We start from the raw sequence: 18708 nt of genomic DNA, 5'->3' as shown, positions 1-18708 counted from the left end.
AGAGTCTTTTACATTCACATATAATCCATTTTTCCGTTCTCCATCCATTTCATTACATTTGAAGCAGATGTAGTTAGGAGCAGACATGGTGTACTGTTTCTTATCACTTAGGTTTCTCCATAAGATTAACTAATATCTTTTCAATGATATTTTAAGCGAGAAACAAAGCTAAAACATGACTCAGGGCATGAATAGCGGAGCTTGACACAACACGTCCACATTCTAGCACCTTCCAAACTACTACAGAGCAAAAGGGTTTGAATTTAGTGTTGGAATAAATGACAAATTAAAGTAATTTGTATTTTTCCTAGTGATACAAACCTTGAGTTCTATATATGAATTGAGCTATCCCCCTGCAAGGCCTGCCTGCAGTCAAAGTGACGAGACAAGAACAGTGTGCCTTGCTAGTTAGCGGTGGGGTAGTTACACCTCACTAAAAGTCTCATGGCTAGTCTTCCAACTTCACCAAAATTATATCCCTAATAAAGAGCTCAAGTTTGTATTGTTAGGAAAAATACAAATTACTTTGAATGTCATATTTTATATAAATTTTGCAGTCCAGTAGCCCCTAAAGGAAGTTTGTCTAGTATAGAGGAGGGATGAGATGTGATACTGATGTTTGATTTACACAGCAGTTTGTTTACTGATGAATATAGACACAAATGAGTCTACCATCTGACAGGCAGTTCTCAAAGATAGGGGATGGCTGTGATTTTCAACTTGTCTATCCTCTGTTGAGTGTAAAGGACTATGGAAGTTTATATCAACTTTTATCTTTCAGTAGAGTGCTTTCTGGGACAAGAAAATGCAGAATTTCTTTGCACTCACTCAAATTCTCAGGTCGCTCCATTCGTGATAGGATCAAAGGGAAGCAACATGACCTTTCAACTACAGAATAGATACTGACTGACTAATTGAATTTAAAAGTGACAATGGACACAAGGAGGATAGATATGGAGGACCAATAACATTACTAACACTTTACCCACAAAAAAAAAAAAAAAACAGTGTAGTTCAACCAAAACTGAAAATTTAAGCAGGAAGGGAAGGAATAAGTGTTATACACATCTGAAAGCTATGCCTTAGCTCCTGGAATGGTACATTAACAACATAGAAATGGCTTGCATTTTGTATGCATACATATAATCTACAAGAATCTCTTTAAGCAATTAATTAATTCATAAATGCAAGACCTTACCTGGTAACATGAGGCAATGCCATCACACAACCCTCTCGCACACCATGATTATTTGATGGGTTCAGCCGGTTACAAACTTCAGTTCGGCCAAAGTTATGAATATGATTGAAAAAGTTCTCCATTTCATTCAAAAATCCCACCGATCCCTCCAACAAAATGCGGCACTGATTGCATTCGCTAGGGTTTTCTGGATTTACTGCTTCCCCCAATTCTACTGCCACATAAGGAATGAAAAGACTGTCAAGCAAATGTGGAATTGACAGAGAGTTCCTGTCAAAAGAAGAAAAACAAATGTAAAACAAAGGACACTTTAATCACTAAAAATCAGTCTTCATCTTTTTTATAACATACAAACCGACTTTCTGTTGAAGGATTGAAAAACACATGTACAATAAAGAGGTACTTTTATCCATAAGCCTTCATTTTTCTATAACATGCAAATTGAGTTACTATTGAAAAATTAAAACACAAATGTAAAACATAAAATACTTTTACTTCCAAGCAAACCACTTTTATACCATAAAAATTACTACAGTGCAGGAGTTTCCAAACTGCTTTCACCATAGATGCCAACCAATTTATGAGGAAGCTACAGATATGAAGGCAATACAAAGTGGTTTGATTAGCAGTGAACGAACATCAGATGGGATGCAATTGCTTTTGAAGGGTTTAATGAAACGTACAAATTACACCAGATATTACAATATACAATCAATTTGTATATTCAAAATGGGAAAAGAAAATGACAAATTTGAGTTTGTATTTTTTCTAACAATACAAACCTTGAGCTCTTTACCAGGAAAATATACTTTCGGTGAAGCTGGACGACTAGCAATAATAAATGAATGATTTGAAGTTCTCTGGCATCCTGACATCAAAGGTCATTGATGCTGATATCATTCATTAAAAATAATAACTAAAAGAATATTCAATTAAAACCAGAAAAATAAATGTTATAAAAGTTGAATAGCATTAAGAGGACCTGCTTTTGATATATATTTAAAAATGCCACTAGCATTGTATGACATATAATGTCCAAGGATCTTGGCAAGGATGAACCTCCCATCCTGAACCCGAGCCTCAAACAGATACCTATTTCTTTCTGTGCTATAAGTGGGGTATTCAGTCAAATGTTTAACTGGTGTTGGCCAGCCAGCAGAAACTCGTGTGTCATCCATGCGTGACCAATGCGGAGACGACAAAGAGTAGTCTCCCATTTTCGGGGCATCCAATTATACCTCCAAGGGGATATCATAACGGCAATTTCTCTCATCTTATTTCCGGTTAAGCTATCCCAATGCTGTTGCCATTTGTTATAAATAGAATTCTTAATTGCTGGTAAAAAAATCATTACAGAAAATGAGATACCTTCTTGGTAGCAACTCGGCTGCAGCACTCTTTGCCATTGAATCTGCCTCTTTATTTCCAGACACACCTACGTGTGATGGAACCCAACAAAATCGAACTGTTATAACTTTTAGGTCAATAATTAAAAGCCACAATAAAATCTTTAAAACTTAAGGGATTTTAGTATCAAAACCTTCTAAAAATTGAAGGACACTTCTTGAATCACTATAAATGGTAAAATTGCCCTTCTCTTTTAACGCTATTTTCTCAATAGCGGTTAGTGTGCCATATAATTCAGCAGTAAATATAGAAGATATTGGAGGAAGTGCACCTCTACAGTTAAAAGAACTACTATATACTCCAAATCCAATGCCAGCATCAGATTTGGAGCCATTGGTATATATAAAAGTTGATTCCCTATGTTCTTCAACATGTTCCCTAAAAAGAGACCTAGCTTCTAATTCAGTCATGTTCTTTTAACACCAATAAAATATTTGCAAAAAGATATCTCTGGTAGTTTCCATGGAGGGTTTGATGATATCTTAAATGGGAGCACCTTACCTCTAATTGTATCAAGACTGTTTAATAATTGTTTTACCTGAAAGCCACAAGGTTGAGGAGATTTTGGGTGCAACTCAAAGCACGTTGATTGCCTTACAAGGCTTACAGTCTGAAAGGCTAAAGAGTTAGGGAGTCTTTGTAACCTAAACCAATACCGAATAATGGAAGATATTCGGTAAGGACCTAGAGGTAACTCTCCAGCATTAAAAAGGAGACGTGGGATAGGTGAGGTTTTAAACGCTCCTGTGGACAATTTAATACCAGTATGATATATTGAATCCCATATCTTGAATCGACTTGGGGTGGCTGTGGAGTATTTTTCACACCCATAACTAATTTTGGAAAAAATTAAGGCCTTGTATAATTTTAAAATAGTTTTACGGTCTGCCCCCCATGATGTTTGGGACAAAACTTTAAAAAGATTCAGAGCCTCAAGACATTTAGCTTTCAATGCCTTTAAGTGTGGAACCCATGTAAGCCTAAAATCGAAAATCAATCCTAAAAATTCAGCTTCACCTACACATGGGATACGTTGACCTTCCGTGTATATATTCGGATCTCGATGTACTCCGCGGATACGAAAGAAGTGGACAATAGTAGTTTTGCTTGTTGAAAACTTGAACCCATTTATATCAGCCAACTGAATTATTTTTTCAATTGGGAGTTGTAGTTTTCTCTCAACCATTGCCATTCTAGTTCCAGCAAATGATATGGAGATCATCCACAAATTATGTTGAGAGAATATCTTGGGGAATGACTGAGGATATCCCCTTAATTGCTAGTGCAAACAGGGTTAAACTCAGCACACTACCCTGGGGAACTCCTTTTTGCCTTTCATCTCTGATAGAGTTTCCCCCACTCACTTGAAAAACTCTACATGAAAGAAATGATTGGATAAACTTTGGTAGCTCTCTTAATCCCAATTCATGAATGGTTTTAAGTATACCATATCTCCATGCAGTATCATATACCTTTTCAAGGTAAAAAAAGACTGTTACATGGTGCAGTTTGGAAGCAAAGGCTTAGGCTTCACAAATAGAGGACTCAAGTCATAATAACACGTCAGTTGTTGAGTGCATTTTTCTAAATCCACACTGGATAGGGGATAATATACCTTTCTTTTCCAGGTACCACATCAGTCTTGCATTGACCATCTTCTCTATGATCTTACATAAGCAAGATGTCAATGCAATTGGTCGATAGTTTGCTGCTAAGAACTTATCCTTGTCAGGTTTTAAAATAGCTAAAATAATGGGTAGTTCCAAAACACTTGGATAACTATGATCCTGCCATATTCTATTAATAATACTGAAAATAAATAACTTTGTATTAACTGGCTCATGTTAAATCATTGCATTTGGAATTCTATCGGGTCCAAGGGCTGCATCATTACAAGTGGAAAGGGCAGAATCAAACTATCTTTCAGTAAAAGGGCAATTGTATGACTCTTCCCTTCCTGTTGCGAAATTTAAAATTTTCTTTTCTTCAATGTTCCTATGCTGGTGACCAGGGGCTGCTACACACTTGCATGATACATTTGAGAAATGATCAGCCAGGGCACTGCTAACCTCAGTTGCTCCAGTCACATATTGACCATTTACTTTCAACACTGGTGGTGGGTTGGGGTGAATTTGCCAGCTATCTTTTTATACTTTCCTCCACACAGAAGATGGTGGTGTTCTACTGTTAATGGAGGAAACAAAAGACACCCATGACTGGCACCTATCTTCTTTCATGGCACAACGGAACTGTACTCTACATTTCTTATATATAATTAAATTCTCATAAGTACTGCATCTGCACAATCTAGTCAAGAGATTTTCTGGTGGCTTGAGCAGGGCAGTAGTTAATTCTGAAGACCACCATGGGACTGGTCGTCATTTGAATAATCCTGTGGTTTTGGGGATCGAATTTATTCCTGTTGTATGGAGGGTTCCATTCAGTAAGTCTATGGCATTATCAATATTTTCAAACTGTTCTGCACTCCACTAGATTTGACTTAGCTCACAAAATTTAACCGAGTCCGCCTTGCCAAGATTCCATCGTGGAGATCTTTGTAAAAGTGGACCCTTGTTGGTGTTTATAATGATTGGTGCATGATCCTTTTAATCCCAATTCATGAATGGTTTTAAGTATACCATATCTCCATGCTGTATCATGGTAAAAGAAAAATAAAAACTCTTACATGGTGCTGTTTGGAAGCAAAGGCTTCACAAATAGAGGACTCAAGTTGTATCAAGACATCAGTTGAGGAGGGCATTTTTCTGAATCCAGACTGGATAGGTGATAAAATACCTTTATTTCCAAGGTACAACTTCAGTCTTGCATTGACCATCTTCAAGATCTTACATGAGAAAGATATCAATGCAATCGGTCGATAGTTTGCTACTAAATACTTATCCTTACCCAATTTTAAAAAGGCTAATATAATGGCTATTTCCCAAACACTTGGATAACTATGATCCTGTCATATTCTATAATCAAAATAAATAACTTTGTATTAACAAGTACACCTTTAATCACTGCATATGGAATTCCATCGGGTCCAGGGGCTGTATCATTACAAGTGGAGTGGGCAGAATCAAATTCTCTTTCAGTAAAAGGAGCATTATTGAACGCTTCCCTTCCTGTTGCAATTTTTTTTTTCTTCAATGCTCCTATACTGGTGACCAGGAGGTGCTTCACACTTGCATGATACATTTGAGAAATGATCAGCCAGGGCATTGCTAACATCACTTGCTCCAGTCACATATTGACCATTCACCTTCAACACTGGTGGTGGGTTTGGGGTAAATTTGCCTACAATCTTTTCTTTTTATTTTCCTCTATACAGAAGATGGTGGTGTTTTACTGTTGATGGAGGAAACAAAAGATGCCCAAGATTGGAACCTAGCTTTTTTCATGACATGACGGAACTGTGCTGTACACTTTTTGTATTTTATCAAATTTTTCTCAGTATGGTATCAATGCATTAGTCAGATTTATTTTGGAGGGTCTGTGCAAGACAGTTAATTCGGAAGACCACCACGGGACTGGTCGTCATTTGAATAATTCTGTGGTTTTGGGATTCAAATTGATTCCTGCTGTATGGAGAGTTCCATTCAGTAGGTCTATGGCATCATCAATACTTTCAAACTGTTCTGCACTACCCTCGATTTCACTTAGCTCACGAAATTTAACACAGTCCGCCTTATCAAGATTCCACCGTGGCGATCTTTGTAAAGGTGGACCATTGTTGGAGTTTATGATGATTTATGCATGAACACTAGTATGCCAATCATCAAATGTCCTCCAATCGAAATCAAGAAGGCAGTTAGAGCTTGCAATTGATAGGTCAATGCATGACAAGGTACCTGTCTGAACATGGAAGTATGTGGGCTTTCCTGTATCAAGGAGTCCGACATCCTCATTTCCAACAATTGACGATATAATATTATCCCTGGTGTTTGCTAAAACATCACCCCACAAAGGATGTCTGCCATTCAAATCTCCAAGTAAATGAAAAGGTTGAAGGAGTTGTTAAATCACCTCTACTAAATTATCATACGATATGTTATCATTTGGAGGCAAGTACAGAGTGCAACTTGTATATTTTCTGCCTATATCAATCTGTACAGCCACTGCCTGCAAGGGTGTAAAGACAGATAAAGGTATTAGGGGAACATCCCAACGAAGGTACATGAGACTTGCGCCATGGCTTCCTGCTTGTTGATTATATGGCTTCTACAACTAACATACTGTCGAGGACAAGGAGTGTTAGCATCAAGCTTGCTTTCCTGTAGACATTCAATTATGGGGGAATGCTCATTACTAGAAGGTTAAGTTCTTCATATTTAGCCCTTAAACTCTGACAATTCCATTGCAAAATGGAGGCGAAAACTATGGATTATTTTTGGAAGACATCTTGGATGGGGTCTTCCCATTGGCAGTCGTTAATCTAACATGATTTCCTGTAGATTTCTTTAGAGATGGCCTAAATATATTGGGATTTATGTTCGTCTTTTTCTTTGTGTCCTTTTGACCTAGTTGTTGAGGTGGATGGTGGACCTCAACTTGAACTTTCAATTTATTCCAGTTATCTTTCGGTTCATCAGAAACATCAGCAGACAAATAATCAAATTTATTTGATGTCATAACTTTAATATTTCTTGTGGAAGGGGGTGAGAGAGATGGAGATCTCTCTCTTTTACGATTAATAGATGGCGAGATTCTAGGTTTTTGCACCTTTCCCACTACAGGGATGAAGGTTGTTCATAGCTGGGCAATGCCCCAGTGTTAATACTTCGCGGTAAAGCCTCAGGAGGTAATGTTTACCTCTTCATTCAGCTTTTTATCAGATGGTATAATTCTTTTTTTTTAACTATTGGCAGTACTAGGTGGGTTTGATTTCAATGCTTTAGCATGGCTATATGATCTATTAAATAGTCTTTTGGCATGTCCCACACTTGTATGTTCTAAATAAGATTTATTGAGGGCAGCTTCTTCCAACTTATATAGCTTGCAGGGCCTATCAGTGGATTTATGGTTCAAGTTGCAATTTAAACACCTAGCCTCAAGTGTATATTCTCCATGGTAAAATTTGGAGCAAATACCACGCATTTTTTAATTGTTGCAATCGTTGGACGTGTCCAAATTTAAAACAATTAAAACATTGCAGTGGCTTTTGATTGAATGATCATACTTTAATTATTTAATTTTCAATAGTAATATGGAAAGGTACATCAGCATCCTGGAAAGTAAGGATAATCTTTGATGTACCTTGGCCTTTGTGTACTTTCCATACATTTAATGGACACATGGTCAGTATCTCCTCCTCTGTAAATTCATTTAAATCTTTGTTGAAACCTACTCCAATTCCGTAGCTAAAATTTAGGTGGGGTTTGATGTCTAACATTATATCATCATTACTTGTTTTAGGTTGGACAATATTAAGGATTGTGTGCTTGATATGGCATGGATAAGGAAACTATTTTTTCCAAAATGAGATATATCTCCTGGACCAATAGTTCCTACTTTTTTCTGAATTAATTTGCATATTTTGAAATAATTCCCTGTAACCCTTTGATTCAGCTACAAGCCACATTGGTGGTGTCGGCTTTCTCTGGGAAGGCATAACTAGATCAGCGTCTTTTTCCAACCAGTCGGCAAGGCCTACATACATCCAAATCCTTGGGTACGTTATCACAGAGCAGCCATAACATTCAAGTTATTAAATTCAATATTATCAATATTACTTATTGCTTTGAAAGGTTCAACCTGACTTCTGTAAGATATCCATGAATCCCATTTTTCATCTTTGTTTCACTCGTATTTCATTTATTCATCCACAGCAAGCACTCAAATGTTCTATATAGATCATCATAGTTTGTGTCTACTGAAATTTGGGTAACATGAAGGAGTCGTAGTTTTCTTGTGTTACCCAAATTACTCGGTTTTGGAATATCAGTATAATGGTCCTTTCTAGTTCTGAGGTCATCAACAGAGTTTTCCTTCATAGACTTGCCAGAGGTCGTCAACAGTGCCGGGGTAGATTCAGCATATCCAGGGGAGGGGGGTTTGACATTAGAAAGATCCCATTGAGAGAGTAGTTTGTCATTTGTGAGTAGGGGATTGATTGATTGATTGATTGAAAGTTTTCTGGCATCCTGACATCTAAGGTCATTGACGCCGATACCATTTACTGTATATGAAAATTAAAAGAATTCGATTAAAACCATAAAAATTAAGAAGTTATTAAAATAGTTAAATAGTTTTCAGAAGACCTGCTTCTGAAATAAATCTAAAAATTCCGCTCGCATAGTAAGACACATCATGTCCAAGAATCTTGGCAAGGATAAACCTGCCATCCTCACCTCGAGCCTCAAACAGATATCTATTTCTTAAGTTAGTAAAATTAGGGCATTCGGTCAACAAATGCCTCACTGTTAAAGGTACTAAGCAGTCCTCGCAATACGGTTGGTGTTGGCCCTTCAGCAGAAACTCGTGTGTCAACCGTGTGTGACCAATACGGAGACGACAAAGAGTCGTCTCCCATTTTCGGGGAATCATGTTATACCTCCAAGGTGATATGATATTTGTTACTTCCCTCATTTTATTGCCATCTTGACTGTCCCAGTGCTGTTGCCATTTATCACGAACCAATTTCTTGATGTAAGGTAGGAGATCGTTACATGGAATGGGATACATCCTTGGTAGCAACTCGGATGCCGCATTCTTCGCCAGTAAATCTGCCTTCTCATTCCCAGACACACCTACATGTGCTGGAACCCAACAAAATCGAACAGTTATACCTTTCCGTCCAATAATAAAAAGCCATTCTAAAATCTTTAAAACTAGAGGGTTACTAGAATTAAAAACTTCTAAAGCTTGAAGAACACTCCTCGCATCACTAAAAATTGTAAAATTACCCTCCTTTTCCAAAGCTATTTTCTCAATAGCGGTTAATATGCCATACAGTTCGGCAGTAAATATGGAAGCTGTTAGAGGAAGTGCACCTCTACAATTAAAATCATTACTATGTACTCCAAATCCAACGCCAGCATCAGATTTGGAGCCATCAGTATATATAAAAGTCGATCCCCTATGTTCTTCGACATGTTCCATAAAAAGAGACCTGGATTCTAAGTCAGTCATATTCTTCTTAACTCCAATAAAGTATTTACAAAAAGATATGTCAGGTAATTTCCATGGAGGCATTGATGATACCTTGAATGGAAGTACCTTATTTCTAATTATATCCAGACTATTTAAAAATCGTTTCACCCGAAAGCCATAAGGTTGAGGAGATTTTGGGTGCAACTCAAAGTATGATGCGTGTCTTACAAGGCTTGCAGTCTGAAAGGCTAGAGAGCTAGGGAGTCTTTGCAATCTAAACCAATACCGAAGAATGGAAGACATTCGGTAAAGGTCTAGAGGTAACTCTCCAGCATCAACAAGGAGACTTGGGATAGGCGAGGTTTTAAAAGCTCCAGTAGATAATCTAATACCTGCATGATGTATCGAGTCTAATATTTTTAACCGGCTTGGGGTGGCTGAGGAATATACCTCACAACCATAACTAATTTTGGAAAAAATCAAGGCCTTGTATAATTTTAAAATAGTATTGCGGTCTGCCCCCCATGATGTATGGGCCAATACTTTTAAGATATTCAGAGCTTCAACACATTTAGCTTTTAGCGCTTTTAGGTGAGAAACCCATGTAAGTCTACAGTCAAATATCAAACCTAAAAATTTGGTTTCCGATACACATGGTATCCGTTGACCTTTAATGTATATATCCGGGTCTGGATGTACTCCCCGGATACGACAAAAATGGACAATGGTAGTTTTACTTGTCGAGAACTTAAATCCATTCATGTCAGCCCACTGGATAATTTTATCAATAGAGAGTTGGATTTTTCTCTCAACCATTGCCATTCTAGTGCCAGCAAATGATATTGAGAGATCATCCACAAATAATGTTGAGAGAACATCCTGGGGAATGGCTGAGGATATCCCATTAATTGCTAGTGCAAAAAGGGTTACACTCAGCACACTACCCTGAGGAACTCCTTCTTCCTGGCACTTACTCTCTGATAGAGCTTCCCCCACTCTCACTTGAAAAACTCTACGTGAAAGAAATGCCTGAATAAATAGTGGCAGCTCTCCTCTCAATCCCAATTCATGAATGGTTTTAAGAATACCATATCTCCATGTGGTATCATATGCCTTTTCAAGGTCAAAAAATACTGTAACATGGTGCTGTTTGGAAGCAAAGGCTTCACAAATAGAAGACTCAAGTCGTATCAACACATCAGTCGTTGAGTGCATTTTTCGGAATCCACATTGAATTGGTGATAAAATACCTTTTTTTTCAAGGTACCATATCAGCCTTGCATTGACCATCTTCTCCATGATTTTACATAAACAAGATGTCAATGCAATAGGACGATAGTTTGCTGCTAAAAACTTGTCTTTACCGGGTTTTAAAAAAGCTAAAATAATGGCTAGTTCCCAAACACTTGGGTAACTATGATCATGCCATATTCTATTAATAATACTTAAAATAAATAGCTTTGTATTAAAATGTACATGTTTAATCATTGCATATGGAATTCCATCGGCTCCAGGGGCTGTATCATTGCAATGAGCAAGTGCGGAATCAAATTCTCTTTCAGTGAAAGGAGAATTATACGACTCTTCCCTTCTTGTTGCAAAATTTAAAATTTTCTTTTCTTCAGTGCTCCTATACTGGTGACCAGGGGCTCCTTCACACTTGCTAGATACATTTGAAAAATGATTAGCCAGGGCATTGCTAACATCATTTGCTTCACTTACATACTGGCCATTCACCCTCAACACTGGTGGTGGGTTGGGGGTGAATTTGCCAGCTATCTTTTTAACTTTCCTCCACACAGAAGATGGTGGTGTTCTACTGTTAATGGAGGAAACAAAAGACATCCATGACTGGCGCCTTGCTTCTTTCATGGCACGACGGAACTGTGCTCTACATTTCTTGTACATAATTAAATTCTCATCAGTTCTGCGTCTACGCAATCGTGTTAGAGATCTTCTTGTGGCTCTGTGGAGTGCAGTTAGTTCTGAAGACCACCAGGGGACTGGTCGTCGTTTGAATAACCCTGTTGTTTTGGGAATTGAATTGACTCCTGCTGTATGAAGAGTTCCATTCAGTAGGTCTATGGCATCATCAACACTTTCAAACTGTTCTGCTCTCCCTTCGATTTCACTTAGCTCACAAAATTTAACCCAGTCTGCCTTGTCTAGATTCCAACGTGGCAATCTTTGCAAAGGCGGATCCTTGTTGGTGTTTATAATGATTGGTGCATGATCACTAGTATGCCAATTGTCTAATGTCCTCCAATCAAAATCAAGAAGGCAGTTAGAGCTTGCAATTGAAAGGTCAATGCATGACAAAGTACCTGTCTGAACATGGAAGTGTGTGGGCTCTCCTGTATTAAGGAGTCCCACATCCTCATTCTCCACAATTGATGAGATAATATTGCCCCTTGTGTTGGCCAAAACATCACCCCATAAAGGATGTCTACCATTCATATCTCCCAGTAAGAGAAAAGGTTGAGGGAGTTGTTGAATGACCTCTGCTAAATCATCATATAAAATATCATCATTTGGAGGTAAGTACAGAGAGCATATTGTATATTTTCTCCCTATATCAATTTGTACAACAACTGCCTGCAGGGTTGTACGTATAGATATAGGTATTTGGGGAACATCTCGACGAATGTACATGAGACTTCCGCCATGGCTCCCTACTCCGTGATCATAAGGTGTCCTATAACTAATATATTCGCGAGGACAAGGGGTATTAGCATCAAGCTTGCTCTCCTGGAGACATACAATTATGGGGGAATGCTCGTGAATTAAGAGCTTAAGTTCTTCATATTTGGCCCTCAAACCCTGACAATTCCATTGCAAAATGGATGAAAAAACTATGTATTATTTTCTGGAAGACATCTTTGATGAGGTCTTCCCATTGACAGTTTTTGATTTGACAATATTTTCTGTAGGCTTCTTAAGTTTGGGTCTTGATAAATTAGGTTTTATATTAGCCTTTTCAGTGTTGTTGTTACCTATTTCTTGTGGGGGATGGTGGACCTCCACTTGAATTTTTGATTGATTCAAGAAGTTTTCCTGTTGATCTGAAATATCAACAGGCAAAACATCATATCTATTTGATGACATAACTTTTGTGTTTTTAATGGATGGGGGTGAGAGAGATGGAGGTCTCTCTCTTTTCCTATTGACAGGTGGTGATTTATTAGGTTTTGATGCTTTCCCCACTACAGGCGCACCTGATAATTCTGTTTCATGTGGAACCTCCATCAAATCAGGCAAAGATATAGCCTGAGAGAGGTTAGAATTATCCTTTGTAGTGGGGGACAAAGGTTTACTAGAGGTGAGAAAGGTCTTACGTGATATTCTTGCCTTATCCTCTAGAATTCTATCAGAAGATGGCAAATTTCTTTTCTGGGGAATAGAGGCAGTATTAGGTGGGCTGGATGTCTCCTGCCTCATTTTTTCTCCGGATTTCAATACTTTTGCATAACTTGCTGATTTACTCAATAGTCTCTTGGCATGCCCCACACTTATGTGTTCAATACTGGATTTATTGAGAGCAGCCTCTTCTAATTTATATTGCTGGCAGTTCCTATCCGTAGATTTGTGATTCAAATTGCAGTTTATACAATTGGCCTCTAGTGTACAGTCTCCATGGTAAACATTAGAGCATGTACTACACATTTTATCATTCTTACATACTTTAGATGGATGCCCATATCTATAACAATTAAAACATTGCAGCGGCTTCTGCTTAAAAGTTCGCACTTTAATTCGTTCATTCTCTATGTAAATGTGGAAAGGCACATCAGCATCCTGGAAAGTCAGGATAATCATTGACGTTCCAGGGACTTTATGCACTTTCCACACAGTTAAAGGACACATGACCAATATCTCCTCTTCTGTGAATTCATATAAGTCTCTATTAAAAACTACTCCCCTTCCATAACTGAAGTTTAGATGGGGTTTCACATCCAGCTTTATGTCTTCGTTATCTGTATTTAAATTGGAAAGTATAACCGATTGAGTTTCTGATTTGGCACTTATTAGGAAACTGTTCTTTCCAAACCGAGATATATCTCCTGGTGCGATAGTACCTACTTTCTTTTGAAGAAATTTACATATTTTGAAATAATTTCCAGTACTCCCTTTTGATTGAGCAATAAGCCACTTTGGTGGTTTTGGCTTTCTCTGGGAAGGTACAACTACCTCTATACTTTTATCAATCCAATCTGCAGGCCTATATACATCCAGATTCTTGGGTACCCGATCGCAAAGAGCACCCTTGAAATTCAAATTACTGATTTTAATATTTATAATATCATTGATAGCTTTGAATGCTTCATCATGGTTATCAAATGATATCCATGAATCCCATTTGTCACCTTCAAGCCTCATCCTAATTTCCCTGATGTGACCATAACATTGAAATAATTTATATAGAACATCGTAATTGGTTTCAATGGGGATCTGAGTGATGTGAAGGATTCGCAAATTCTCCATGTCACCCAAATTACTTTGTTTTTGAACATAAGTAGCATGGTCCTTTAGAGTTTCCGGGTCGTCAACAGAGGGGTTAGTTTTAGGAGTAGAAGCAAGCCGGGTTATCCACCTCTTATCAGAGGATTTCAGTCCTCCTATCCCATGTGGCCCAACACGAGAAGAGGCTTCAGCGGGGACCAGTCCTCTATTAGAGAGGGGCTGCCTCTCTTAAGGTGGGCGTACACTGGTCAGTGGGGGTAGTTAGCCCCTCCCACCGACGACTCCAATGCCTAGCGTCACCCATTACCCGCAAATATGGGTGACTTAAAACCGGATCATTGGAGCCCGACTCTTAACAGACTTAGTCTGCACCCAATGGGGTCTGCCAGAGGGTGATGGCGTCTAAATTTGTACAGGTTGAGATGGCATGACATCCATCCCACCCTGCGCCAAATCCAAAGCAGCAGTCAAAACCTAAGTCGTACAAGCTAAAGTCGTCAACAAGTTCATGCCCAAGAGGAAGAGATGGGAGAAAATAAGAAGTAATCAAAGGAACGGAGAGAAAGTGCTGACTAATTTAGTTGGATCAACAGTTGGGCACCGAGGTCCAGTGGGGAAGTAGTTCCCATTGTTCATTAGAGCCCAACTGCTAGTCCCTAAGCCCCCCATCCTCATCAAGGCTTCAGCATCTGGGGGGTGTGAGTAGGGGAGGGGGTTTGTCATTAGAAAGATCCAATTTAGAGAGTAGTTTGTCATTTTTGAGTGAGTTGTGATTTACCTGCTTAAGAATATAAAATAAGTATCACACGTCGGAAATGAAATTTGCATTCTCCACTATCGGCACAATGAGAGTATACTTCCTAGATGGTCCACTCCATACCCTACCCAAAGGATAGCATCAAAACAGATATAGAGGCACAGGTGTAAGCTGACCCCACCTGTTAGGACTGAGACCAAGAAACTATGGAATCATCCTCCCCATATCTGTAATAATGGGCTTCCGGACAAAAACCGAGAGTCCTACCCCAACCATTGGATCCCCCTGGATTCCAAAGACCCAACACTTTAGAATAGTTCCACCAAAAAGGTTCAAACCATCTTCGGGATGGCTGAGATCAAATACTCTCACATGTAGCTTTGAGCGCAAATACCTCCCAACCGTGACACCTCCTCCCATTCATTAAAGAAGGCAGCAATATGGATGTAGAAACATCCATGTCAGTAGCAATAATGGATGTAGAAACATTTGCGCCATTAAAAAAAAAAAAGACATACAAATATATGTAAATATATACACATACACATGGGAAATTTTACTCATAGAGTTGGGACAGCAACACGAAATAAAGTTTATAAAATTAGGAGAAGGTCGAAGTAATATTCAGAAGAAGAAAAAGATGAGAGAGAAATTTAGAATTTAACTGGGGGAGTAATTCCCAGAGTTTGAGAGTCCTCTTGACTGTCACCAAGCTTCAGCACGGGAATGATGTGCCGTGCTGAAGCTAAATGACTTCATTAAGGCATTCTCTCGTTAAGAGGGTTGAATCCTGAGGAGGCCGTTGGAAACTAGATGGGCTGGCGATGATAGATGTTTGAGGAGACATAGCCCCTTCTTGGCTAGAAGCTCATCTCGAGAAATAGTCTTGCGACCTTACTCAGCCTCTTTGTCTTGATTTTTTATGAGAGGGTTTCAAGAGATTGGAGTCTAAAATTATTCCCAAATATACCAGTCTTTTCAGTGGGAAGCAGGAAAGAGTTCTCAAGGTTTACCATGATCACCAGATCTTTGCAAAACCTCAAAAGATTCGGTGCTGAAGAAAGGTTGCCACCGAATCTGCTAGGATCAGTTAGTCGTCCAGAAAACGGAGAGGGATGCCGGTGCTGTGAGCCCAGGATGGTACTAGGGCAAACACTCTGGTGAAATCTTGGGGTGCTGTGGAAAGACCGAAGCACAGTGCCCTCAACAGGTATTTATTGCTGTCTAGACTGAATCTCCGATACTTCCTTGAAGATGGATGGTTTGGGACCTGGAAGTATGTGTCCTTTAGTTCCTGTGATCTTACCGTTTGTCCGACCTTCTCCAACATGGTATGGACATCAGCCCAAACAGCCAGCTCCTTTGCGGATCCTTTCGCATAGGAGTTCATTGATGCTGGGGTCTTGAATCGTGGAGGAAGAGATGAGTGAACGGGAAGCGATACAATGCATAAGAACTCTTCCCTGGGAGAGAATTCAGCCTTAACTGATGAAGAAGTGGGTAAGGCAACGCTTGACCTTACCTTGCGCCCTAACCGGGGTGATGCTATTCCTTGGAACAGCATCGTTCTGGTGAATACTAACCCATAGTCAAGGGCTGGACATCATGGCCACAGTGTAGTTGGAGAGTGTTCGTGAGCAGCCACCTGTTGACAAGTCGCTGATGGGGGCTGTTGATAGCCTGCCGATCGTTAAGTGGATTGGCGTGATGGCAAATGGTGAACAGCGAGGAATGTGTTGGTTGCCTTACAATCTAGGGAACAATGGGCAGAGGGTGACTAGTGAGTCTGAGTGGGGAACTACTGGTGAATGGCGAACTGTCATTGATCAGTGAATCGGAAATTTGTGAGCTGAAGGTGGTGAATGACGAGCTGACAAAATTTGCCTGGTCAGTCAGCAAGAGGTCGATGATCGGAGAAAGACGAGCTAGCAATCAGCTATCGACTAGCAACTGGTGATCGGCGCACTAGCAATTGGTGATCGGCGCACTAGCAATTGGTGATCGGCGCGCTAGCAACCGGTGATCGGCGCGCTAGCAATTGGAGATCGACGTGCTAGCAATCGGAGATCGACGTGCTATCGGAGATCGACGTGCTAGCAATCGGAGATCGACGTGCTAGCAATCGGAGATCGACGTGCTAGCAATCGGAGATCGACGTGCTAGCAATCAGAGATCGACGTGCTAGCAATCGGAGATCGACGTGCTAGCAATCGGAGATCGACGTGCTAGCAATCGGTGGTTAGTGAACTAGCGATCTGCGAGATGGAAATCAGCGACTGATGAGTTGGCAATCGGTGATTGATGAGCTAATGATCAGCAATCAGTGAGCTAGCAATCAGTGATCTAGTGATCAGCAGGTTGATGATTAGCCATTGGGGGAAGACGAGCTGGCGATTAGTGGTCGGCACGCTAGCGATCGGAGAGCTGGCAATTGGCAAGCTAATGATCGGCAGTCGCTGAACTAGCAAACAGTGAGACTCGAGCTAGCAGAAAGACGAGCTGCAGTAGCTGGTCGGCAAACAGCAGAATGATAATCTTGAGACAGGATGAGCTCTGGAAGGACAAATATCCTGAGAGGCTCGCAAACGAGACCTCCATGGTGTGTCATGAACCGGGATTCATTGAGGATTAGGCGAGTGCTGTCACGCTGGAAAGCGCTGATGAGCTGCAAACGCTAGTTTGCTGGAGAGCGTTGACGCACTGGGGAGTGCTGGCATGCTGGAGAACACTGGTGTGCTGGCGCGCAGCTGGAACAGGATCTGAAAACTTGGTGCTGAGGAAAGACCGAGGCACAGTGCTCTGAACTGGTATTTCTTGTTGTCTATTCTGAATCTCTGATACTTCCTCGAGAGGATGGTTTGGGAACTGAAAGTAAGTGTCCTTTGGGTCCAGTGTGAACATGAAGTCCTGTGGTCTTACCGCTTATCCGACCTTCTCCAACATAGTGTGGACATCGGCCCAAAGGGCCAGCTCCTTTGCGGATCCTTTCTCTTAGGAATTTGTTGATGCTGGGGTCTTGACTCATGGAGGAAGAGATGAGTGAACGGGACGCGATACCCTGCTTAAGAACCGTTCTCTGGGAGAGAATTCAGCCTTAACTGAAGAAGAAGTGGGTAAGGCAACGCTTGAGCTTACCTGGCGCCCTGACGGTGGAAATGCTATTCCTTAGAGCAGCATTATTCTGGCGAACGTTAACCTACAGTCTAGGGCTGTATATCATGGCCACTGTGCAGTCGGAGAGTGCTCGCAAGTAGTCACCTGTCGACAAGTCGGTGATGGGGGCTGTCGATAGCCTGCCGATCGTTAAGTGGATTGGCGTGATGGCAAACGGTGAGAAGCGAGGAGTGTGTTTGCCTTACAATCTAGGAAACAATGGGCAGAGGGTGACTAGTGAGTCTGAGTGGGGAACTGATGGGAATGGTGAACTATCATTGAACGGCGAATCGGTAATCTGCAAGCCGGAGATGGTGACTGAGGAGCAGACAAAATTGCCTGGTCAGTTAGAAAGCAGTGATCTGCCGTTGATTGGTGGGTTGACTCGGCGATCATCAAGTTGGTGATCGAAGAGCCAAGGGTGAATGGTGAACCATAGGTGAATAGCAAACAGTCATGTAACGATGGGTCATTAAAGGATGAGTGACCGGGTGGTCATAACTAGCTGGAGAGTCACGAACCGGAGTTTGTTGACGAGCAGGTGACGAGGAGAGTTGGTCTGACGAGGACCGTAAAGCTGTCGAATGACTAGACCGAGAGTCTGAGGTCATATGCGAAAGATGGTCAGTGAGATGCC

General features: G+C 40.3%; 1 protein-coding gene across 2 annotated transcripts in view; it reads right to left on the bottom strand.

Moving 5' to 3' along the window:
• The window catches only part of LOC137655757 (uncharacterized), a 488837-nt gene that overhangs the window by 50120 nt on the left and 420009 nt on the right, over positions 1-18708 (bottom strand). For both annotated transcript variants that reach the window (XM_068389839.1, XM_068389840.1), the window contains exon 11: positions 1199-1468. In XM_068389839.1, the coding sequence (XP_068245940.1) occupies positions 1199-1468 (270 nt within the window). The remainder of the gene's footprint in view (positions 1-1198; positions 1469-18708) is intronic.

The sequence above is a fragment of the Palaemon carinicauda genome, chromosome 16, assembly GCF_036898095.1.
Source record: "Palaemon carinicauda isolate YSFRI2023 chromosome 16, ASM3689809v2, whole genome shotgun sequence".
NCBI lineage: Eukaryota > Metazoa > Arthropoda > Malacostraca > Decapoda > Palaemonidae > Palaemon > Palaemon carinicauda.
This window is presented reverse-complemented; position numbering and strand designations above follow the sequence as displayed.